General features: G+C 42.3%; 1 protein-coding gene across 1 annotated transcript in view; it reads left to right on the forward strand.

Annotated features, from left to right (window-relative positions):
* Nucleotides 1-30: 30 nt before the first annotated feature.
* Nucleotides 31-25,762, forward strand: part of drosha (drosha ribonuclease III) — a 143,841-nt gene continuing 118,109 nt past the window's right edge. Inside the window, exons 1-13 of the mRNA XM_017414122.3 lie at nucleotides 31-232; nucleotides 2,325-3,165; nucleotides 3,241-3,309; nucleotides 6,751-7,018; nucleotides 8,049-8,190; nucleotides 10,823-10,983; nucleotides 13,788-13,868; nucleotides 14,509-14,595; nucleotides 14,698-14,784; nucleotides 17,571-17,642; nucleotides 17,938-18,019; nucleotides 20,481-20,555; nucleotides 23,808-23,977. Of these exons, the coding sequence (XP_017269611.1) occupies nucleotides 2,327-3,165; nucleotides 3,241-3,309; nucleotides 6,751-7,018; nucleotides 8,049-8,190; nucleotides 10,823-10,983; nucleotides 13,788-13,868; nucleotides 14,509-14,595; nucleotides 14,698-14,784; nucleotides 17,571-17,642; nucleotides 17,938-18,019; nucleotides 20,481-20,555; nucleotides 23,808-23,977 (2,133 nt within the window). The 5' untranslated portion in view covers nucleotides 31-232; nucleotides 2,325-2,326. The remainder of the gene's footprint in view (nucleotides 233-2,324; nucleotides 3,166-3,240; nucleotides 3,310-6,750; nucleotides 7,019-8,048; nucleotides 8,191-10,822; nucleotides 10,984-13,787; nucleotides 13,869-14,508; nucleotides 14,596-14,697; nucleotides 14,785-17,570; nucleotides 17,643-17,937; nucleotides 18,020-20,480; nucleotides 20,556-23,807; nucleotides 23,978-25,762) is intronic.

Here is a 25,762-nt window from a genome sequence, read left to right on the forward strand (position 1 = left end):
ACGTTGGTCCCACTATTGATTGGCCCGGTCGTGTCCCTCTCTTGAAAGTTCCGACTACAAACATGGTCACTCTGTAAGCTAGAATATTTAGCCGAAACACAGCCTCAAAAATAATAGCAATTATTTGTTTAATTTGTTTAGAAAAGCTTACGGTACTGTAATTTTAAAGTTCGGACTCAAAACGGAACACGACATCATATGCCTTTTCCCCTAGTCGTTTCTACTCTCTGAGGTAATTTCTTCCATTTTTCTTTTTCTGGATGCTGCTGCTGCGTTGACTAGCTCGCTAACATGAGTTTAACCTACTTAGCTGCTGCTTTTAGCGTTGATTGAGGTCAGTAAAAAAAACAAACAATTGAGCTCTTATTTCGTGGTTATTTAAAAAAATAGGTCCTTTCACTTGCTGTGTAATTTTTTATGTTTTTAAACGCCGTCTGTTCTTGGTAACAGGTGTTACGTCAAAATGTGTTCATCCGTGGAGTTCGGCTTTTTTTCATCAGTTTCCTGCGCTATTTTTATCAGTGTCTGTTAGTTTAAGCGATGCCATTTTTAGAAAAACAATGCTTAGTTTTTCGGCGTGTTTTGTTCCCTTTTAGCGGAGAAAATGTCATCTCAATGTCAGCTCATTTCCCCGTTTCCTCATTATCTACATATCCTGAGATTTTTTTAATTAATTTTGCCAACATTTGTACATTTTAGCAAGGGGAACTACTAATTCAGTGCTCATTAAACTTAAAACTAGCTGTTTAGACTAAAGCCATCTCTTTTACACTATTTGTCCATAAATTTCACCATCTTTAATTCTTAGAAATTTAACTAATTTGAAGAGAAAGGGGTAATTATGTGCAAAAATGCATGATAATCCATTATTCCAAAATTAGAGTTGGTCTGTCAGTTAGCAACAGTTAAAATTTACATATTTGTATAAGAGCATTTTAATAAATAAACTTTACTTTATGAGTTAGATATGTAGCAATGTAGAGTCAAAGCCTGCCTCTCCATTTATATCTATGTTCCTTATTATTATTATTATTATAAAATCCAGTTGTAAAGCAACCTCACAAAATAAACTGACCAAACATTTTTACTCAAAGGGAATCTATAATTTGCTCCTAAATTTGAAACTGGATTACTACGAGGCAGACAGGTGAAATTATAGCTTACAAATTGGTCTCTGGTAAATAATATAACAGGGTTAAATACACTGCAAATGTCTCGTTGTGTATTTCCCCCTCAGTTAAGAGTATTAAGCCAAATTCGGGACCAGTGATCTGTGTGGCATCAGAATAAGTTTAAAGCGCTTATTGTTCAGGCTTACACAGTTATCCAGATCTACTTTAACTCCAGATTTCCTCGTATTGATCAGAATTAATTTAAGGCTGAATTACATGATATTAATATTGCAGTATTAAATCCTCCTTTAATCACTTATTGAACTGTGACCCACAGGGGTCCTCTGACCCTCCTTCGCTGTGATTAAAAGAATAAAACAAAACAAACTTGACAATGGTCCTCTCGTATCCTCCAACAGTAGAAGTGACTTTCAGTCAGTCTAGATGCAGTGTTTTAAATAGAAGGACAGAGTGTTAGTGTCTTCTGACCAATCACTCTTTTACAGTCAGGCACCATTTGATGACAAGAGACCAGAGCCAAACACATTATATGCCGCTTAGGTTTAAAAACAACATACAGCATGTTTTGACCGGAAGCTTAATACAGCGACCAATGTTAAAGCATAAAAAGCGCTGCCCCAAATAAACTTTAGCACGCTGCGAAACACAAGCAACACAGGAACCAAAATAAAGCCGTTAGTTTGCACAGCGAATATCTAACCATTCGATGATGGCTATAATCAACAACAGGTCCATCCTTTGACCCTTTTGTCCAGTAATAATGCACTGAAGACCATCTTTGGCAGACAACAGCCATTTTGTCCATTCTGTATTGTTAGCACATCTGTCTCTGAACCGTGTATCTGCTGGGATGCATTTTACCTTTGCAGAAGTTGAACTCCTAGTGAATTAGATGCAAAAGCTATAAAAAATAGACAGTAAAATGTATACATTTTTGATATTGTATGAGGGAAAACTCTAGATGTTTTGAATATAATTGCGATATTACTGAGCCCTAAATTCATTGCTAATTTGAACCCTTTTTCAAAGGGAAATTTTGGTTTGTTATAGGAAACCAGTGTTTTTGTAGTTGAAACCGGAAACTTTAAGCCCAACATCACCTGTGTTGAATGTTTATTGAGCCTTTCACTTTTGTGGTCCATAATTTTGGAAACAAGAACAAAGAGTGATTGAATTTATTCGTCTCTACAGGCATGTCTTTCCATCAGGATCGTGGTGGTCCAAGAGGAGGAGTTCCCCCAGGCCAGCATGGTTCCCCCCAAAGCTACCGGCCCACCAACCTGAGGCCGCCCCTTCCCCAGCCTCCAGCTCCCCCCTACCATTATGATCCCCAGGCCAGTCCAGGTTACCACGGAAACAGCGGCTACATGCCCCCGCATCCTGATTACATGCAGTACCCTCCCCCAGCACCGTCCCAGATGCACAGTGCCTCCAACCAGTGCCCAGTGCGCCCGCCGTTCCCAAAGCCCCTCACCCGGCAAGGCTTCCCTGACCCCCCACCCAATTTCCCACCCCCTCCTTTACCCAGTTCAGCAGCTGGTCCCACTCCCGGGGCCCAGGTGTCTGCTCAGAATTCCTATCCGCCCTACATGATGCCACCTGTGCCCCCACCCCATTTACCACATCCAACCATGCTTCCCCCCATCACCTCTCAGTCTATGAGCTACCACCCTCCATACTCCTTGAACTATCCCCACCCTCCCCACCCTCCATTCCCTCCTCCCACCTTCAGCCCCAGCTACACCCAGAGCCCTGGCCCGTTTCAGCCGGACCACGGTGCCAGGCACGGGAGGCCGTACTCATACGAGAAGCCCATGAACGTCAGGAGGTCTCCAGAAAAAGGCTATCACTACGACGACCACCGGCAGAAGGGCCACGGTTTCGGTGACAGACACAAACCGGAGTTTCCCGGCGAGAGGAAGGAGCGCGGCAGAAGTCCCGACAGGCGGGGCAGAGCGGAGGGGGGCCGCCACAAATCCGAGCACAACAGAGGACGAACTCCGCCCAGACACAGGAGCAGGGACCGCAGCAGGTACGAGACGGACCGAACGCACTCTGTCGTTAAACATTTAAAACATTTTTCTAACTCCTCTGTGTTTGTTTCCAGGGAGAGGCATCGTCACAGAGAAAGTCTGAGGTCCCAGTCTCCTGAAAGATACAGGAAGAGGCCTCGAAGGTACACAACTGGGTTTTTTTTTTTTAGGATGAAGCAGCTGTAAAGTTAAGAAGGAACAACACACAGGCACCTTAAATATACGTCAAAACGGCCATTTTCAAGGTTCGACTCAAGCGGCTACAACTCCGTCAACTGTCAGCATAAGATGGTTTTACTTTAAAGTCTGGCATGAAAGGTGACCGGCGATATGTATCCCTTCAGTTTTAATTATCAGCTTTAAATCCTCCACAACAAGCTGGAGCTTTCTACGACTCTACACCGAGCAGGTGTTCTGAAAAAAAAAGCACATTTTTCTGCCACCTCGCTCCCTGCTCGCAAATGCTGACTTCTAAAGCACCTCACTCACTTATGCGATAAAAGTCATTTCTGTTTCATGGGTAAAGAAGTTAAGTTGTACAACTCTGCCACCTGCTGACAGAAACTGCAACCTGCAGCGTTCCTACAGTAGTTTATATGTAATCCAAAGTCTGTTGCAGTATCCACCTTGCAGGTTGTCCTCAATCAGTCAATTTTTATTGCCCTTTCCAAACAACAAAGCTGCGCCAAAGTGCTGTGCAGCAACAAATATAAAAAGAAAAGAAAAATCTCACAAGACAGAGCTGTAAAAACAAGTACAATCTTTCTATAAAATGAAAAATTACCAACAAATCAAGCTGTCAAGCTCTACCTAAATCGAATGCCAGTGAGTAGAAGTGGGTCTTTAAGAGCTTCCTAACGTTTGCTAAGGTCAGTTGTGTCATAAATAAGGTAAAGCAAGTTCAAAACTTTCGGCTCTCGGCGCATTATCTATTTTTTGACCTCAGTGTTCCAGAAGAAGAATGCTGAAAGAGATCCTGCGGATAAGATGGAGCCAGAGAGGCCTAAAGGCTAACAACAAAAACCTAAAATCAGTCCTGTAACAGACAGAAAGCCAACGGCGTGAAGCGAACATGTGCCCATGCTTCCATGTTCTTGTTAAAGGTTTAGCATCATCTTCAACTGATGAAAACAGGACTGATGTATGCCCTTGCACAAGGAGTTGCAATAATCTATACATGTAGTTATAAATCCATGAATTACAGATGCGGACAAATTTCTTCCCTTCCCTATTTTTAAAGTAAGAAAAACCTACACGCCACTGAAATAACTTGAAACTAACAAAAGTAGTAGTAATAAAAATTAATTTATTAAATCAGTCATCGCTTTGGAATTTTAGTTCTCCAGAATTATTACAAATTGCATATGAAACTGGCCTTGACTGAAAGATTGGTTCCCTTAACTTAATATTTTATTGCACAACCTTTTGAGGCAATCAGGCGATTTCTGTAACTCTTTAGGAGACTTCTGCACCTGTCCACAGGTATTTAAGTCCACTCCTCGTGATCAAACAGCTCCATCTGTCTCAGGTTTGAAGGGTTCCTTTTCCAAATGTTTCAGCTCCTTCCACAGATGTTCAACAGGATTTAGATCAGAACTCAGAAGGCCACTTCAGAACAGTCCAATGTTTGGTTCTGAGCCATTCTTGGTGTTTTTAGCTGAGTGTTGTTGGAGGACCCATGACCTGCGACTGAGACCAAGCTTTCTGACACTGGGCGGCTCATTTAGCCCCAGAAAGCCTTGATAGTCTTGAGGTTTCATTGGACCCAGAGCAGATTGAACGTAGAGCAGATGGGACTTGTTGCCAAAAAGCTCCAGTTTTGTCTCCTCTGTCCAAACGGACATTCTCCCAGAAGCGTTGTTGCTTCTCAGTATGCAATTTGGCAAATTCCAGTTTTACTTTTTGTGGTTTGATGTACTCCTCAGTCATCTTCCTTTCCATCAACCTTGGCTCAACAGTGACGGGTGGTGTGATCTGACACTGATGACCCTTGACCTTGAAGTTCACTCTGATCTGGAAGTCGTTCTGGGGCTGTTTGCTTACAATTTGTGTTATCCGTCTCTCCATTTTGTCATCCAGTTTCCTTCTCCTCAGTCCTGTGGACCTTAACCTTTTGAATAATCTGTGCAGCCGTAGCCAGAGGAACATCCAGCTGCTTGGAGATGATCTTATAGTCTTTACCTTTACCTAAGCTCTTGAAACAACTATGCCCTTAACTTTTCTGTGGTCCATGTTCAGTGTGTTACACACCATGACACCAAACAGCACAGTGACTACCCTTTAAACAGGTAAACTGAACTGATTACAGGACTGAAGACACCTGTGCTTAACCTTAGTTTAACATGTCCCTGTGGGGAAATTAGTTTCAACCTTTTCTAGGCGAACCCTCCTTTTCGTCAAGGCCAATTTCATTCGTTTTTTTAAAATAATTCTGTTGAAGCAAAATTCCAAACCAGTGTCAGAATTTCACAAGTTGGTCTTCAGTAAATGTTTTTCCTACTATTACTTTTGTCAGTTTCAAGATTTTTCAGTGACAATTGTAGCTAGTATAATAAGATATTTATTAATATGTATGACTGTGATCGGACAGGAAAGTATGGTTAAGTCAATTTGTTTAAAAGCGCCTTTTTTTTTTTTCCTTTTCTTGTTTTAAACGTGTCCCGTCATGGCATTTCAGGCATGCTATATAGAGAAGATGGCTGCCAGAACAGATTTGCTCTGCAAAAAGGATATCTCAAGATGACAATCCTGATGTTGAAGTTCATCCTGCTGCAGGGAGACCACTTAAGAAGCTTTTCGTTACACACAGCTCAGTCGTTTTCAGTCAGCTGAACCTCTTAGAGACACGTCATCGGTTCAGTTTTCAGTCGCTACTCAAAGTTAGGAATGAGCCAGTTGCTTGGCAGGGAACCAGAAAGGGATAGATTTTTTTTAAGTTTGACTGATCACCAGCAGATCAAGCAATCTTTTTTTTTGTTTGTTTTTCTCAGGTAATTGAATGCACCACAGCCAATGACTCCCTCATAAAACGCCTTCAGTGTTGAAGTTTTTACTGCTTTAAGAAGAACCAGTTTGTTGTGGCTTCTGCTTCGTATCTCCTTAGAAAGCTAAATGAATAACTGTCTAGTTTATTAGATAGATAAATCGTCATTCATTACCAGATGGGTATTATTTGTACGAATTCCTTTATTTAACAATGTGGATTAATTTTTAGGTGAAGACGGGAAGGTTTTTGGAAATGTTTTGATTTGTATTAGTTATCACTTTATAACAAACATCAATTGTTATAAAGTCAAAACTTTACTGAACAGTATTTATTGTGTGTGTGTGTTTCACCTGAGCGATCCTGGTCTTTTTTTTTGTGTGTTTTAGTGCGATTTTAAAAGTCGCCAAGTTTGCTCAAATGGTTTTTTTTGTCTTAAAAAGTGTACATATGCTTGGAGGGAAATGCTTGGAGATGAACGCCAAAAGGTCTCAGAAGCTAACTCAGGCCTCATCCACACACACACACACACACCACCAAAACAACCTATTTGGGATATATGAAGCGGTTGCGTTTAAAGGTAAACGTTTCTTATTCGTAGCCGCTCAACGAGCCGAGACAGGAAGCGAGGCCGGTGGGAGGAAGAGAAGGAGCGCAGGTCGGAGAGCTCCTCGGGGCTGAGCAGGGAGCGCAGCCACTCGTCCATCAGGAGCCGAGGGGACAACGAGGAGGCGTTCGCTGACCGGGACAGGCAGCGGGACAGGGAGAAGGCCGACGATGAGAAGGACGAGGACGAGCTGCTGAAGCCCGCCTGGATCCGCTGCACTCACGCCGAGAACTACTTCTCCAACGACCCCATGGACCAAGTGGTACGGCCTTTTTACCTTCACTAGATTCAACCCACGAATCAGCACAAACAGGATGTTTTGGACTAGCATGAAATTTAGCCTCTGTGGTGACGAAATACTTAAAAAAAACAAACTTCCTGCCCTCTGAAACGTTGCTCAGATGATTCAACTTTTTTTCTCTCATCCTCTGACCTTTTAGCCAGTTGTCTCAGAAAGTTTGCTCCTTCCCCACAAGTCAAACATCCCGGCAGAGAACCTGACCCGTACCCGAGTCGCAGCTTTCTTCGTGGGCTTCGCTAATAAACAGATCGAGCTCTGCTCCGTCTTTTCTGCTGGGACAGCGAGGACAGAGCGGCTGTAACCAAACTGCTGAAAAAGAGTTTAGAGTTTCATTGTTACTGAGACCGAAGGTTCAAACGATGCCACTTTGTGAAGACTGAAAGCATCATAATTAAATATGCTTCTCTAACCGCATTCAGACTTTTTTCTTTTTTAGTAACGGAATTAAGTTTTGCCACTTTCCGTAATCAGATTTCCTGATATTTTTGACATTTTTGCAGCTCTCAGTGTCTCAGTCCGTCATTACGATTTTCATTATATTATTGACCTATAGTGTCGCAGCATTTATGACCGCATTAGGCCTTTTTTCAGACATTAGATGTGCAACGTTAATGGCTTCTCGAGTCTCTTAAAGTGACGACATTCGGTCTCTCAGATACTGGACGTTTTAATTTCTCAAGTTTCAATCAGACATTCCTGTAAAAGTGATGAAAAGAATCCCATTAAAGATGTCCTGATAGAAGATGGAAGCTGTGGGAAATATATCGTCTACTGTTATAATTATAAGAATTTAATAGCTTCTTACCGGGTCCAGTAAAAGCTAGAGAAATCTTATAATCATTAAAGTATAAACTTGACCATAATACTGTTCATATTCTCTCTGTCTGGATCTGTTTTGTTAATGTTCGGGGGGGGGGAACAAAATGAACAAAAAAAAAAGCTGAAGTGCCTCACAGGAATGGTGTGTTTTATACAAACTCGTGTGCTTCAGGGCGACTCGACGGTCGTGGGGACCAGCAAACTGCGCGCCCTGTACGAGCGATTCGAGGAGGAGCTCGGAAGGAGGCAGGAGCGTGCCAAGGAGGCTCGGCCCAAATGGGAGCCGCCCAAGACCAAACTGGACGAGGATCCAGGTGCGTGGCGCCGTCGGAATGACATGTCTCCCCACGAAGCTCGTGCGTCAGAAGGTTTTGTTTTTATTAGAAAGCCAGATTTCAAGTTAGCTGAGAATAAATTTTAGCTTTTTACTCACACGTAAAAGTCCAGAGTGACCCCTCACTTTTTCTTCATTTCTACAGAAAGAAGCCTACTTTCTGTTTAAGATGCATCTCCCGATCGCCTGATTTCTAAGACAGTTGACAGACATCACCCAGATGGAATTAAACCCACAGTTTTTGTAAGAAGCAGATAAATTGAAGCTTTATTGTGGTGCAGAGTGTGTCCTCATGGGCTGTTAATTATGGCTGTTTCCCAATCAGCTTTTGAACACGGACTGCCTGACAAATTAAGCAAATATATTTATTTGAGTTGCCATTATCAGTAAAAGCTGACTGTGGCAGCCTCCTCCTGCATCCCGCAGCGCTCTCGTCCCTGCGCATCACGACGCACCGTAGACAGAGAGGCTTTATGGGCTCAAACTCTCATTTTTAAATTTTTTTTACCGGTTAAGGTTTCTAACTGAACTAACTACAACTGTGGTGACACTTTTACCCCCTCTTTCCTCTCCGTGCTCTCTCACTCCGCAGCGTACTGCAGTTCGCCTGGGAAAAAAAAGTTGTCAAAAGATATTTTTCCTGCAGGTTGCAGCCTTGTCGGGACAATAAAGACACGTTAGAAGTTACCCACGAGTCTTTTCTCGGCGTGATAAATTTCTCTTCAACTTTTCGTTTCAGCCAAGAGCTGGCTGCTCAGATCTGGTTTATTTCTACTTTTAGTAACTCCTTTGTTTTAAAGCCAAAGTAATCAGTGACTTGGTTTTCTTTTTGGCCACAAACAGCAGGTTTTTTTTACAGTTGCAAAGAGAACAGAGATTACCCGGTTTGCCCCTACTTACAGAAAAAAAGACGCTTAAAGTCGCATTGGCGAATATATCGCCAGTCGCCGGGGGTTGGACTGATAATGGCCGATTAGTCATCTAACCCTACTGTCGAAGCTAAGGTGACCGCTGAGCATTTACAAGAATGTCTCAACATTCTTGGGGTTCTCAATTTCCTCTCTGGAGTTGCAGAGGCTTCGCAGTTCTGTCGCTTGGAGATTTGAATGCATTAAAAACCTAAATATTATGCAGCAAATCTTCTCTTAAAATAGTCCGTTGTCGCGGGTCTGAAAACCAGGCTAATGACTCGTGATAATTATTAAAACACTTGTCCAAATCTACCTGTCTAGTCTAGTAGAATAAATCCTAAAGGTGGTGGGGGGATTCCTGGGGATTTCTAAAGTGGGTACAAAGCGAGCCGAGGGCGGTACGACGGGGACAATAAAATAATGTGCGCGACTTGGAATACAATTTAGCAAAATTTGCAATAAGCCGTGATTTTGAAAAATTAAAAATTCAAGCTTGAATCACCAACTAGCCTCCAGCAGTTAAAACTCCAGTCAGATACTGTCTTTAAGGAATTAACGCATCAGTGCTTATATACTATTTTTATTTATTTATTTATTTTTAATAGATTCAATTAAAATAAAATAGGAATAAATGATCTTTGTGACGGACTGAATAAAAATCCAGTTTAAAACTGGTCTTCTGCTAAGTTGTCTGTTACACGTCGAGACAACGCTGGCTCATCCCTTGAGTTTTGTGCGTGAACGATTCACAGGTCAAAGTCAAGCCACCTAATGAACAAAACATCCTGAAAATGGTCACGTTCCGGACCGGAAGAATGAAAAACAGCAATCAAAGTTTGAACGAAAAACAAACCTCCGACTGACTGAAGAACTCGATCAAGGCCACTTTAAAAGATTAAACGAAAGTTAAAGCGATTTATTAAAGTTTTTTTTGCTGGAGTGTAAATATCACTTGTCTAACATTCATTTAATATTTGATTCTTTAATTACAACCTGTCCGTGCTTTTACTTGCATGACTTTTTTTTCTTTCTTTTTTTAATTATAAAACTTGAGCAATTAGCGAAACAAACAATAATCAACCCTGTTGTTCAACTTTATTCCTAACAGGCATACAATTAGCTGTTTCCCCGGCGCCGCATTAAAGATTATTTATTCGTGATTTTTATCTGAAAGCCTGTCACTTTTGACAATGTATTTCGACTCCATAATAATATAAATCTCACTTTCCAAATCTTATTTACTAAATACGCAGCTCTGGGCGCCGATTCCTCAATAAAGTACTTGAATTAAAATGCCGATAAGACTTGAAGACCCAGCTTTAGCTAAGAGCCAGAAACCATTCAGCGGAACAGTAATTATAATCCTCGATTTGGTGCGAGGGTTTCTTTCTTTTCCTTAACGAAGAGTGAGAGGCAAAAGAAAACGAGGGGCAACAACTGGCAGCTGTGCTCCTCTTTTAATCTCGGAGACGCCTGTTAGAAAATAGAAATGCTAATGAATAAGGATGTTCAAACAGTTGTGTTGGAACTATTTCTGTTTGCTTAAAGAAACGATAAATAAATGGAAACTTGGGAGCACAAAACTGAAAACGTGCCGTATTTGAAGAAGAGCAGGGCACCGGCGATCGGGGCAGCCTAACCCGTCGCCCTGGCGTTCTGATGATTAAAGGCGACGGCGTGCTCTCTCTTTTTTTTTTCCAGACGACATCAGCAGCGAGTCGGACTGCGAGTCGGACGGCGAAGGAAGCAGCTGCTCCAGCAGCTCCGACTCCGAGGTTTTCGATGTTATTGCCGAGATCAAGAGGAAGAAAGCCCATCCTGACCGGCTGCATGAGGAGCTGTGGTACAATGACCCGGGACAGGTCGGTCTGATCCAACAATCATTGTTTTTAAAACGTTCCTTGAAGCAATTAGAAGCTCAGCTGTATTTTGTATATTTGCTAAAAGCTATATAGGTAACACTTTTTGAAACGTGGGATTTAAGGCCCCAACATACTCTGTAAGAAGTCACAAAGTCGGTTCGCGGTCACGTGGTTTTGAGCCGTTCGTTTTTGCACACCTTTCATCGTCCGAACTCCCAGGAAGCTCCTCCCTCTCCCTTCAGCATTAAGACGGGTTTCGTCCCGCTGGCTTCTCAGCTCTCCTGTCCTTGTACAGATTTTTGAAAGACGGCTGTATTTCCTAACAGCCTCCAGCTGCTTCTCAGCTGAGCAGAAGAAGCAAAATGACTCCAATAAAGCTCACCGGCTTTTCCACATAAACCCGCCCACAGCAACTTCTGACCAATCACACAACACTTGGTACAAACCGAAGCTGCTATGGGAACAGAAATGACGTAATTCTCGTCAACAAAACACGTGACTAAGAGCCGACTTCATGACCGGAAAGGCCTTCAGGGTTGCTAAAGTCCAGCTTAACACACAAACTGGACCACAGAGTCTCCGTTAGCAAAATATCTCATGATAATATCTACTGAGTGGATTTGAACAAACCTCAAAGTGCAACTCATTAACCTTTAGAGTCAGCCTGCTTCAAGATGGCCACCACAGCTTATCAACCTTAGGAAACACAATATGACTGTCCTTTTTGCAGGTATTGAACCAGAATTTGGTTGGTAGTAGCTGAGGGTGCTTTGAAAGTATTCATACTCCTTGAACTGTTCCACATTTTGTCCCAGTACAACCACAGAAGTGGTTTTACATAAGATTCTATCGCCTTTATCATCGTCACGTGGGAGTTGAAAGCTTTGCTTTTATTGTAGTAAACAACAAACTCCTTTTCCACCAAATTAGTACATTGGTACACTTTTGTCTTTGCACTAAAATGTGCGTTTACATCGCGTTGAGAGTTTAAAAATGGAGACTAAAATCCCCAAATTTGTGTTTTTTAAATCAAAAATACAATTTTTTTTGGTGATCCGAGAGTACTTTCGACATGATGATTTTGATCCACGTGTCAACAGGTTTGGTCAGTAGAGCATAGTTGTAAAATAAAAGAAATATCATAAATAGGTTTCAATTTTTTTTTTTTTTTTTTTTTTAAAAATACAGAAAAACGTGGCGTGCATTAATCTGATGCTTCTACTTAAAATCCAGTGCAACCAGTAGCCATCAGAACTCAAGTCGAGTAAATAGAGTTCACTTGTGTGTTATTTGATCTCAGTATAACTCCAGCTGTTTTGTGAAGGCCTCAGACGTTTGTTACAGAACATACAGAACGAACAGCATCACGAAGACCAAGGAACACACCGGACAAGTCCGAGATAAAGTGGTTCTTTAAAGCAGGCTCGCGTTCGAACTCGATATCCCAAGTAACGTGATAAAATGCGGGCAAGTTCAGGAGGTATGACTACTTTTTCAAGGCACAGATCGCACAAGATCTTTGTTTCAAACTCTGGCGTGCAAGATGGTGGGCGATTCCATCGAGGATCGCTGCTTTAATTGTCCCTGTTTTTGGAGAACAAAGAAGAACTCTACATTTGTTATTTTAAGAAAATCAGCCATCCTAGTGCCTTGAAGCTGCCTTAACGAGTGCAGATTTGAAGAATAAAACATTCCCCTGGTACCTTGTTTAGTTCCTGGTCCTTATGTGGAAAGTATAAAGAATCAGAGAAGAAATTTTCTTAGCCCAAAGTGCAAAGATCCTGAATACCTGACCAAGTCTGTGATTTGAAAAGTCCATCCATTTTTTTTATTTTTTATTTTTTTAACCTGCTTCTCCTTTCTGGGTCATGGGGCGCTGGTGCCTATCTCCAACAGTTACTGTGCGAGAGGCGAGGGACACCCTGGACAGGTCGCAAGTCCATCACAGAGACGCATAGAGACAAACTTCACACTTTCACACCTCGGGATAGTTTAAGAGTTACCAATGAACCTAACATGCATGTTTTTGGTCTGTGGGAGGAAACCGTAGTACCCGGAGTAAACCCATGTGAGCACAGGGAGAACGTGTAGACTCCACCCAGAAAGGCCCCAGATCGGGAAGCGATCCTGCAACCTTTTTGCTGGGAGGCAACAGCTCTAACCACTGCACCACTGTGCCAAAGAAGTGCCTAATACAATTGATTGAACACACCTACCGTATTTACCTGACTATAAGGCGCACTTAAAAGCCTTCAATTTTTCGACAGTGTGCCTTATAATCCGGAGCACCTTATATATGTAAGAAGTCGTGAAGTTTTAGTACAACTTTGGTTAAACTACAAAGCCGCACCGCTTGCAGCATTAAGGCTCAGTTATAGTCGCACAGGGCTCCACGCATGGCGCGAACCTGAGCGAGCGCTGTGGGCGTTTATACTTGATAATTACGTCGGTGCAGTATTCTCCGAAAAGACAGGACCGTTTTGTTTTGCTTAATGCGCCTTATACATGACAAAAGATAGAAAAAGGACCATTCACTGACAGTGCGTCTTATAGTGCGAAAAATACGGTAGTTAATTAGAAAAGTAAAAGTGTTTTAGGAGTCATTCAGTGTTGGTTATATGTACATATATACGGCAAAGTTGGAACTTCACAGGAGAACTTCCAAAACTCTGCGCTTCAAAGTGCAGGAGAGAAATAAAGGTCAGCGGCTCGCGGCTCTGACATGTAAAGTGCTCCGCAGCCTTTGTGTTATACATGGCAGGTGAACCAGCGCTGTCCGATTCGCGCATTTTCTTTCTGTCCAGATGAATGATGGTCCCCTGTGTAAGTGCAGCGCCAAGGCCAGACGTACAGGGATCCGCCACAGCATCTACCCAGGAGAGGAGGTGGGACACGCCGTGAATAAATCACCCGTTCATAACCTTCAGGCTGTGCCACACTGGGCCAAGGGCATTATTTCACTCCGTTAAGTGTATTTCCATACACAGGGCAGTTACTCATCCACTAAAGACACAATAAATGAGACTCTATAAAGAACTAAATGATATTATTATACCTTTAAACATAAATTCTTATCCGTGTGATTCATTGATTACATTTTTGTGGCCAACTTTAGCTTTCGAACAGGCCAGCCCTCTTTTATCCGGTTGCGTCTTCACCCGATTACAGTACATTTCAGAGACAAAAGGAGCTTTTTATGTCCAATAAAAATCAACGAAAGTCATCAGTTTCTTAATGAATCCTCCTTCCATACAGGAAGTCTTTTGTATAGAGGTAATTATGCATTAGATTTTGCAACACTTCCCAAAAATTCACACAGATTGGAAAACGTTTGTCGATTCGTTTGCTAATTTTGTGATTCAACCTTAAAAACGTTGCTAATTGTTTGGCTTTGTAAGCTTGATTTATGCACGAGCAGCTGAATTCTGATTTATTAAAGCATGTCATTTGTTTCTTCTGACTGTGCATTATCTTTGATGAAATCCACTCACTGATGAGTGATTTTTAAGTGTGTTTCTCTTCCAGCCCGTGAGGCTGTGTCGTCCAATGAACAACAACGCAGGGAAACTGTTCCACTACCGAATCACCGTGTCGCCTCCCACCAACTTCCTGGTACGAGGTCGTTTTGACTCGGGACTCGATAACCAGCCAGTCCGCCCAGCTGCGTGAGACGTTTCACGCCTTCACAGCCCGGATCTTTCTGTTTTCTTCCAGACCGACAGGCCGACGGTGATCGAGTACGACGATCACGAGTACCTGTTCGAAGGCTTCTCTCTGTTCTCCCACACGCCTCTCACCAGCGTAAGTCTGCGTTCAGCTCCAGTGTCTGTCACTGTACGCCGCTTCATCACCGTTAGGCTCTATTTATTTCTTCTTTTTTTTTTTTTTTCTGCCGAGGAGCTGCGAGTTTCCGAACGCCGCTCAGATCTCGGTTTCGTTTTACTACGTCACGTTGTATTAAGACTCCGCCAAGCTTCTATTTTCTTCCCCAACATCTCTTCTCAGGAGAATCGTTTCGTTCTCAAATACGCGTCGTGTCAAGTGTTTAACAAATCGAAACGTGTTTTGGGGTTTCTCTGTTTGACTCGGTCTGTAAAGTCCTTTAATCACGTTTTACAGAATTAACCAAGTAAGCATGTTTATTGTTCCATTGTAAACAAAATATGAATTTATTAGATTTGCAAATGATTTGTGTCCCAAATTTTTCAAATTTGAGGTTGTATTTTATTTTGTAGGTTTCTTTAGTTATTTTTTTTGTTGTTGTTGTATTGTTATAAAAATCTTTTTTTTTTTTTTTTTACAGTTTTATTGATTCCAATTTTTCAGTGTCCGGTGCAGATCTTTATAAATCGGGACATCTGATTGGCTTTTTTATGAAGCGGATTTGTTTGTTTGTTTTTGGCCTCATAAATATACACAATCTAGGCAAAAGTATTTGGCCACACCTGTTAATTGCTGAATTCAAGTGTTTAAGGTTGCGTTCCCACCAGTCCTGTTTGGTCCGCTTTAATCGAACTCTAGTTCGTTTGCCTACAAAGTCCGGTTCGTTTGGGGAGGTGTGAACAATTAAACTCTGATGCGGAACAAAAAAGTGAACTCTGGTCCGCCTAAAAAAACTTCGGTCTCAGTTCGGTTGAAGTGAACTCTAATGCATATGTGAACGCAAGCGGACCGGAGACCGCTCCAAAAGCAGGAAGTGGACTACAGCACAGGGACTTCTGGGTAAATACAACACGTGTTTCTATCACTAGCAGGAGAAATGGCTCGTGGTCAAAACAGAAATCCTAAAGCCGCTAAAATTTGGCGCCGCTCCATTTTCGTTTCCTTTTCCAGAAGGAAGTTGCGCTCAGTGTCTCCTTCAGAGGTTTTCATGTCGTTTCCTTCAGTAGTTTTTGGTGCAGCGCCACCTTCAGGCGAGGGGGGGAACAGGTGTCTCAAAGGGTTTGTCTCCATTCACTCATCCCAGTGTGAATGAGAACCGCAGCAGCTGAAAATGGAACAAGTGATGACATTGTAAGACCGTAACTTTTCATAACCTTTCCACAAAACCCCACTTTAAACACCTGAGCTGTCATTTTAAGGCCTAACTTTTTTTTTTTTCCCCTGGTAAAGTTGACTGTTCTTTTTAAAAAAAAAAAAGAAAATGTTGTGGTTAACACTCTTTGAGGTTTGTCAGTATCATGCTGAAAAACACCCCTGTCATGGGAAGTGAATTTGCTCGTGCCCCATAAAATAACACAGTTTTGCCTGCCTTTTTATTAGCTTAGTTTACACAAGTTTGGTCGCGCAAATTACTTTATAAAAGGCAAAAAAAGCTGGCCGTATTAATTGGCTGAATGATCCATGTGTCTACCTCTGATCTTTTTGTTCGTTTAGCCACGTGTCATAGATCCGATATCCCACCGATCCTTTTCTCTTATCTCTCCGCTCTTTGTTTGAATCTGCCTGAATGACGTTTCTGACCCATCAGTCGTGTTACCCGCCTCCAAACAGACGCCAGCTGCTGCCCAGCCGGGTTTTCACTGACCATTACAGGCTGCAGTCCTCCTCCTTACACGTCTCATCTGGCAGATTTCTTTTTTTTATCGTTTCTGTCAGGGTTTGAGTTATAAAAAAAAGAAGGGGGAAAAAAAACCCCACCTCTGCTTTAGCTCCGCTTTTCTGAAACATAACTTCAAATCAGCTTTTGGCTTCGGGTCGACTTCTTTGTAGCCGGGACAAAGTGCTTCCCTCTCACTGGGCTGACCTTGTCACCGAGTCCTCTCCCTTCCGTTTGAAGGCCCATCAGCGGCTGTCAGCCATTAAAGAGGTTGTGATTTAAAAGGAACATCTCCTTCTGGAGCCATTTGAGCCGAGCCCGACTTTTATCCCAGGGAAGAGCTTTAAAGGAGGTGGGGGGGGAAGCGAAAAAAAAAAAAAACGACAGGGGGTTCATTTTTAGAAAGTGCCCAAAGTGTGGCTGTTCCTGTGGAGCGATGCCTCCGCTTCTAAGTTCGTCCCACGTGTTTAAATAATACAATCAATAGGTTTAAACGGGGCCCTGAGGATCAGGCACGATTTGAACCGGATAATTTGGGGGGGGGGGGCGACCCTTGTTAAAAGCTGGGGCGAACTCTCCCTGACAGTGCAGAGATTAGAAGCCTGAGAGCGTGGCAATATTAGCTCCCCGCTAGTTAGCCGCCAGGATGGGCAAGAATGAGCGTGGCTCCAGGTTAATCTCTTAAAATGAACCCCTGCGCTCCGACAACAAAGACCGTGTAACCGGGGAGATTAAACACAGAAGAGCGGGCTTATCCTTTTAGCAAGATTCGAGTTGCTTAATTTCCTTTCGTGTGTGTGTGCGTGGAGGCACGTGCTCCGTAAAAAGCGTGTGGGTTTGCGAAGTAACCAGGGGTTTTGCATGTTTTTGCACAATTTTGCATCGCGTTTCCATACATGCATAGAGTTTCTGCACTAAGAAGGAAAAAAAACCCAAAAGAAAACGAGGTTTTAATGAGTTTCCTTGAAAAGCTGTAACCTCTCCGTATCACTGTAGTAATGAGATGGCCTGTCCCTTTTCTTCTCCTCTTCCTCTTTCATCATCACAGATTCCATTGTGCCGAGTGATCCGCTTCAACATAGATTACACCATTCACTTCATAGAGGAGATGACACCAGAGGTCAGTCAAACGCCGCTTTATCTCGCCCCCCCCCCCCCTTGTTTTTATCTGGAGCGGCCTGAGTCTGAGCACAGCTGAGCCGCGTTAGGCGCTCACACCTCGGCGTTCGGGCGAGCCGAGGTGCTAATCCTTTTAGAAGAAGGAAAAGCGCTTCAGTTCGACCTCCAGAATGCCGGCCGTATCGTGCCATGCGCTGAAGTCAGAAAGCTGGGTTTACTTATCGGCCCGTTCCGCGTTCTGAGTCTTCCGGTTCTGTTTGAACCAACATTCTGCTCTGTTTTCCTGTTGTGTCCAGAACTACTGTGTCCGAGGGCTGGAGCTGTTCGCCTCCTACTTGTTCCAGGATATTCTTGAGCTGTATGACTGGAACCTGGAAGGTACGGTACTTTTGGGTCACGGGCTCCTTTTATAAAAGTAATTCAGCAGCAGCAGCAGTCAGACACAGAAGTATTCATATTAGACTTAATCAAAGGGTTCAGGCTTTAAGGAAGTAGTGTTTTTGTTTTTTTGGAAGTTATATTAGCACCAGGGCTGAATTTATCAGAATATCAACGATTCACCGTCTCAATAAAAGACAACCAGTTTATGAACCCAGGCCATGAAAGTCGGTCTGATTCCCATTTCTCTCCAAGAACAAAAACTGACAACGCAGAAGGTCTTTCATGGCTTATTAAATGTAAAATGTAGCTTTATGTTTAAAGGGGACCTATTATGCTTCCTTGAACAAGTCAGCATAGGTCTGTGGGCTGTACAAAACATCTTCATTACATTTAATACACAAAATCATTCTCAGATATTAAGATTTCACCTGATCAGTTCTTCCTGTTTTGAGCTCATTTCAGAATGAGCGGTTTTAGGTCTACGTCACTTTTATGCAAATAAGCTGCTGTTGGCCACGCCCCCCAACTCAGAGTCCCGTCTGAAAACATAAAAACTCACTGAAGGATTAAACACTGCGGATCTGACGCACATTTATATCGTTATTAATTCAAACTGAAGATTCTGACTTTAAGACAGGGGCACTTAGTGGTTCTGAACCGACATTTGTTGAGGAGAAGAGCGGCAATAAGTGGGTCCGAAACCTGACTGGTAGCGGGTCGGGACAGGGACATTATAGACACATGTTCTGTATCGCAGCCGACAACAAAGCATTTTCCTTTTCCTCAGCGGTAAAACCAGCAGAACTAACGTGACGGTCTTCCTGTAACGAAGTGGGTAGAGCTCTACTTGGGTTGCTAGGTAACGAGGATTGTGATGCAACAATCCTGAGGTTTTTAAAACGGGTCGTTTTGCAGACACCAGAAAACATTTACTTATTGCAATAAATTGTGTGGGTTTTTTTGTGCTTGGACTGTTTCTAGAAACAGTAGATATCCCAAATGGAAGTACAAAAACATGCAAAAGGTTAATTTTGCATAATACGTCCTCTTTAAAGTAAAAAGAAAATAAATAAATGTGTTTTTTCCCAAACAGCACCAGGTCATTATTTGTCTTTGTCACTAGAAATATGTTCTCCAGGTTGTTGGACATAAATATCTGAACAAAATAATCCAAAAGAAAAATAATCTCTTTTTAATAGTTTATTATAGACCAATAGTTTGAACACTGTAACCAAAACTACACAAAACGTTATTTATTTATGCTACAAGGGTCTGATGTAAAATAAATGGGCCCCAGTCAATATCCAGGAGAAAAACTCTGAACTTGATATGTGTTTGGTGGTCACAACACGAAAACTGTTACATTTTTATTTACATTTATCCTCTGTGTTCAAATGACAGGTCTCACGAAAGAAGCCGGACTTGAACGCATCGCCTGTTTAGGCGTCACTGTAGCGCTGTAAAGAAAAACCTCGGCCCAAACGTTACACAGCAGCAGAAAGAGCAGCGGACTCGCCTTTATGGCCTCTTGCGTGCCGTCTGATTTTGATTTTTAAATATCTTCCACTTGCAAGTGAAGAGAAACTGTCTGATGTAGCGCCTGAATGCATCCCTGATAACTTGATGTAACTGACAGATTAGATTGTGTAAAACACACCCTGAGCCTCATGGGATCAGTTGAAAACAATCATCCCTGTACATGTTTAAACTCACTAAACAGGCGGTTTTATAAAGGATTTTAATAAATAAAAGGTCTCCAAAACCTTCAGGACCCGGAAGGACAATCAGTCTTTTGACCAATTGACTAAAAGTGAGCTCCGCGTTGCGTCGTGGGAATTCTGGTTTTGATGTCAGCAAGGAATCATGCAAGAAAGGAGGGGAAAAATGGAAAAAGGAGTAATTTTTTGCAAACTGCCTTCTGGGCCATTTCTTCACGCCACCAGCATACTGACATCTAGCTTTTTGTTTCGGGGTTTTGGGACCTTAAAGGGAAAAACAAAATCTACAGAAAACAGAAAACACTGACATGCAGCTAAACAATTAGGAAACTACTCGTGTCTGTTTCCAGTTGGACATCGCGGTAAAAGCACAGTTAATTAGCAGCTGTTTTTTTTGTTGGAGACCCACCTTGTAGCTTTTCTTTGGCTGTATGTTGTTTCTGTAACAAAGAGGAGGTGAGACGTTTCCAGAAAGCAGCGAATATATATAATTATATATACAGTACATGTTGAAATGATCCCTTACTATATAATGAAACATTTCAAATTTAAACATATTGTTTCACATTTGCAGTTTTTTTGTTTTTCTTTCTTTTCTTTTGCATTCCACATCTCCTGGAAAGATTGAATTATAATCAGCTGCTGAAGCAGAGTGTAACTGTGGCTCTTATTTCCAGCCAAAATTGAACCTTTAATCTTGTGTGAAAAGCTTGTTACTGAGGGCACGCTCTACCTTTCAGGTCCCGAGTCCAGCGCCGAGCCTTCTGGATGCCAGCAGTTCCATTTCATGCCTCGATTTGTCAGATTCTTACCTGGTAGGACTTTTAACACACATACAGAACCCGTGCTTCCATTTTCTCATCCCTGTTTTTTAACAGTTGTTATTTTCCATAAATGGGAGGGGGGGCGACATCTCAAGCAGTGTTTTCTTAAAGCTTTTGCCGCACGCTGACGCATCCTGTTGCGGCTCGTCCTGAGGAAAACCGCGGCTCGATCCAGTGCCGCGAACGCTCCTCTCCGAGACACTTGGTGGCGCTGGCGCACTGCCGGAGCCGCTCGGCTGTTTTGTTGCGGCTGCCGCGGCCACCTGCCTCCCTCCCATCAAAAAACAATTTCTCTCCCAGCTCTCCCAATTTAGAGGAGCCGCAGACACGTATCTGCCTCCTTTACAAAAAAAAAAAACCCACAAAAGCTGTCTAATCTAATGTTTCTGATATGATCTGCGGAGGGGAAGGGGAGGTAAAGGAAACACGGCGTTACGCTGAGAGCTTGATGTTTGAAAGTTGCAGTGAATTTGTCTGAATGCTGACAGGACGGAGGGAGCTGTGTGTGTGGGAGCGAGGGGGAGTGTCAGTCTGTCCACTTGAAGGCATTTAAACAGAAGTCAATACATCTTACCTAAGTTTATTTTAATAAACTGACTTTGTATTGATTATATGCTTGTGCTGTATTTAAGTACCTTAATGTATCATATGGAGATTGAACAAGAGATTGATTGATCGGTCGGCTGATTATTTCTATTTCTTTTTTAAATAATGAACATTTGCCAGGCCTGAGCACACCAAATCGATTAAAACCAGGCATGTTAGTGGGCAGCACAGTGTTGTTACGGGTGACACTACGTCCTTGTGTCAATTAAACAGCACTTCCTGCGAAGAGCACGCCTTTGGTGGCAGGGGTGCTTTTTTTTTTTCTGTTCAACATTGGCCAGGGTTTTATTTTTAAAGTCCTAAAAGGTCCCTCTTAGCGCTGCCTTCTGCCGTTGCGGCTATCGATCATAAGACGGCGTTGCGTAACCGCTCCTGTTGAATTTTTCAGTCCGAAAAAGTCGCAGGCGGAGCTAGACGTTCCCATCTCCTCGGACAGATAGCGACGCAAGAGCGCACCCTTCCCTTTTCCGATGGCCCAGATAGACCGGCGACAAGTGGAGAGGGGAGGAGTTTTCTCCCTTTTTCCACAGAAGAAATGATTTTTGCCAGCTGGAGGAGGTGTCACTTTAAATCGGGGACACACCGTCAAAGAGAATGATGGTCAAAGTAGGGCCACTGATTTAAAAGTTGTCCGGCCTCTGCTTACTCACGATGTGCGTCAGTGTAAAAGTGGACCAATCGAGAGACGAAAAGCAACAAAGGCGGGTGCTTCGAATTGAAAACTATATCTTCCTGTTACCGTTGTCTGAAAACGAAGCAGACAAGATGAAGTTTAAATAAACAACTTGTTGCTTAAACAGCTCAGGTTCTAAAAATGAAAACTTCATTATCACGAGTGGAAAAATCCCTTAAAAACGGTGACATTAGCCCTCGCCGATGAAGGGATGTACTCAAATATTTCTGCCGAACACCTGCGTGTCTTTGATGCGCTGATTAAACCGTTATTGTTCATTTTACAAGATATTCAGTGGAAATCACTCAACATTTCAGTGATATTACCGAGCTCTTAAAAATTGACGTTAGTTGGGTTTCTTTGCATAGATGGAACTTTATTGCTGTGGTTTAAAACAAAAAAATGCTGATTGCACATTTAGTTTTATTTCAGTATATTCTTAAGCAATCCGGGGCTGATGGAGAAATCTATTTTTATTCTTTCAAACTGCGGTTCTTATTTAGATGTTCTGTATTTTGTCAAAGCTCAGACGATCAGAGGAAGCTAGAGACAAATTCTCATAAAAACAGTTCAAATTTATTTATTTTTTCTTTTTAAAGGTGGTCCCAGCATGAAAAGTGCCACTTTATCCATTGTAATAATTAGCCCAAATGTGTTTCCTCATTGTCTTTTTTTTGTTTCAAATCTAGTGCACTGCAAAGACAGTGAACCCTAACAGTTATGATTTGGTTCTCAAACTTTTCCTGCCATGTCCCCCCCTTCGGAGAAAGAAAAAAATGTTCAGCCCTCCCCCCCCTTAAAAGTAAACTTCAACCTGTGCACAAACAGCTCATGGATATAAATATATACCAGCTCAATATCAGTATCCCAGTATTAAAGGCTGCGATGAGCAGGTATTTGGGAGAAATGTTGAGTCCCTTTTACATCGGGAGCTGATTTTAGTTTATCACAGTATTTGTGGCGTAATGGTTCATTCACCGATTCTGGTTCTGAAAAGGGTTTTTCCGCTTCGTGATAACAATCGTGTTTTCGTTTCAAAAACTTGAGCGTCTTACGGTGCGTTCCCACCAGTCCTGTTCAGTCCGCTTTAATCAAAGTCTGGTTCGTTTGGGGAGGTGTGAACAATCCAACTCTGATACGGACCAAAAAAAGTGAACTCCGGTCCACCTAAAAACTTTGGTCTCAGTTCGGTTGAAGTGAACTCGAATGCATATGTGAACAAAAGCGGACCGGAGATCGCGCCAAAAGCAGGAAGTGGACAACAGCACAAGGACTTCTGGGTAAATACAACACGTGTTTCTATCACTAACAGAAGGTTAGGGTTTCAGGGTTAAAACAGAAATCCTAAAACCGCTAAAATTTGACGTCGCTCCATTTTTGTTTCCTTTTCCAGAAGAAGGAAGTTGTGCTCAGTGTTTCCTTCAGTAGTTCGTGGTGCAGCGCCACCACAGGCGAGGGGGGGAACAGGTTGATCAAAGGGTTTGGGTCGATTGACTCAGTGTGAATTTGAACCACAGCAGCTGAAAATGGAACAAATTATGACCTTTTGGTCCCCAATCGAACCGAGTCCACCGGAGTATCAGGTGTGAATACAGCCTTACATGACTGGAGTGGACTGTTTACTGTGTTACTTTCACAGACACAATTTTTTGCCATTCTAACAGCTTATTCCATTTGAAGCAGCCTTCCCCACCCTTTCCATCCACCGGCCCACACACCGAATGTCCCGCTCAGATCCAGTGGTGGGACTGGTGTTTACCCACCCCAGCCATTATCCCTCTGACCGTTTGTGATTTAAAGAAAAACCTGGCTGATGCTTCACGGTTTGAGGAAAAAGACGTCATTTCTGTCATAATTTGTGATTTTGGGATTATTACTTCGAACAGTTCAAAAGTGATAAAAGGAAGTGAACCATTTGTGCATTGAGCTTTGTGTCTCTATATGTGTTTGCTGAATTGACTTAGATGGCGGAAAGGAGGTGCTGTCAATGCATCAGGTGCTGCTTTACCTGCTACGCAGCAGCAAGCCCCTGGTTCCCGAGGAGGAGATCGCAGACATGCTGCAGTGGGAACAGTTGGACTGGCAGAAGTACGCCGAGGAGTGCAAAGGCATGATCGTGACCAACCCGGGCATGGTGAGTCCTCCGTTTTTTTGTTTTTTTTTTAAACCCCAGACACTCCAAAGACCTTCTTTCTGCCCCCCCATGTTAGCCTGTGACACGAGAAACCCCACCTATTATCCTCGAGGGCGCTCGTTGCCGTCGGCGCTACGGGGACGAAAAGCGTCGATGTCGCGACGGAGCCGGTTAACCCTCCCATCTGGCCCGTACTTTTAAGGACGGGAGAGTAATTGTGTCTGGGTGAAGGTGAGGGTGTCAGAGCTGGCTTGGAGGTTGCATATGAAGAGCGAACGTGATTGTGTAACCTTCAGTGTCGGCGAGTTGTTGAGTCAACTTCTCTCTGGATTGTTGCTGTCAGGCTCTCCACAAAGACGATGTGTAACAGTCCTCACCTCTGGACTCAGGTTAAAGATTAAACTGCCTTCTCACACAGTCTGTTATAAAGGTCATATATAAGGGTTTATTTTGTTTAGAGAAAAGCAAAACCACTTGGATACTTTAATCACTGCTATTTTATTTAAACAAACTCAGAAGTTATCTGATTTATAATACAGACGAGCACTTAAAGCAAAAACACTTTTCAAATTGGTTAATCCATTTTTTTTTTTTTAATTTTAACACCAGTACTTGGATCATATTCTGGCAGTAAAGCTGAGCTCACCCGTGACCTTGGTGACTTTATAATCCTTTCAAAATAAACTACGATGGCCGTCTGTAGTGTTTTTGCGAAAATATGCAGATTGTCCCAATCGAGTTACCGTAGATTCTTGTAGTAGAAACATGTTTCAGTAAATGTTTTAAATGTTTTTATTTAGGATTTTGCCCCCCACCCACACACCCCATCCCACTCACCCACACACCCCATCCCACTCACCCACACACACACACACACACACACACACACACACACACACACACAAACAATAAATAAATAAAGAACAGAGTCACCACCGTATGTCTGTTAGGAACGTATCTCATAAACCACTCAATGGATTTTTTATTAACAATTCAGGAAATAATCACTGGTTACACATTTATAACTGATCAACCTTTGAAGTCAGTCCCGTTCAAGATGGCTGCCACAGCTAACCAACGTCTTGGTCTAAAACTTTGTCACAAAAGGTGGCGGGTGATACGCGTTCCTCCGAGGAATGCTAGCCCTTAAATGCACAATATGCAATATAGTTTCCATGATATAAAAATTATTACGATACAGCAGTTTTACAATAATTGGTCAACTTGTAGGTCATTTTAAAATGATAGGTAACAAAAAATGCCTTACTATGAAGAAAAACATCCTTACAGACAGTTAAAGCTTATAAAATGTTTGTTTGTTCACTTACTGTAACCTGCTGAAGTTCACGTGCCGTCAAAACATTTAAAAGAGCACTTTAACACCAAAACGAATGATGGTGTTACATCCGGTTAACTTCAGTGGAGTTGCTTTTAGTCGATAAATTATCAACATTTATCCTTGGCACATTGATTTTTTTGCATCACATGGAAGACATGGTTAACAATCCGTGTACGGTTTGTTCTTTGGTTTTTTCGTTTCAAAATAAAATTGCAAAAACAAAACAAGTATGTGTTTTTTTGCTTTTAAAACGAAATTAGAAAAAACGGCAATTGCAAAAATAAAAAAAGGGGTACGTTTTTTTTTTTTGTTTTTTGTTAACTGCAATGGTTAAACCAAAGACAAGCTTTTATTTTGTTGTTAATTCAACGGAACCTCATGGCAGAAGTACCCTTTTTTTAATTTTGCAATTGCTGTTTTACTAATTTCGTTTTAAAAACGAAAAA

The sequence above is a fragment of the Kryptolebias marmoratus genome, linkage group LG21 (genome assembly GCF_001649575.2).
Source record: "Kryptolebias marmoratus isolate JLee-2015 linkage group LG21, ASM164957v2, whole genome shotgun sequence".
Taxonomy (NCBI): Eukaryota; Metazoa; Chordata; class Actinopteri; order Cyprinodontiformes; family Rivulidae; genus Kryptolebias; species Kryptolebias marmoratus.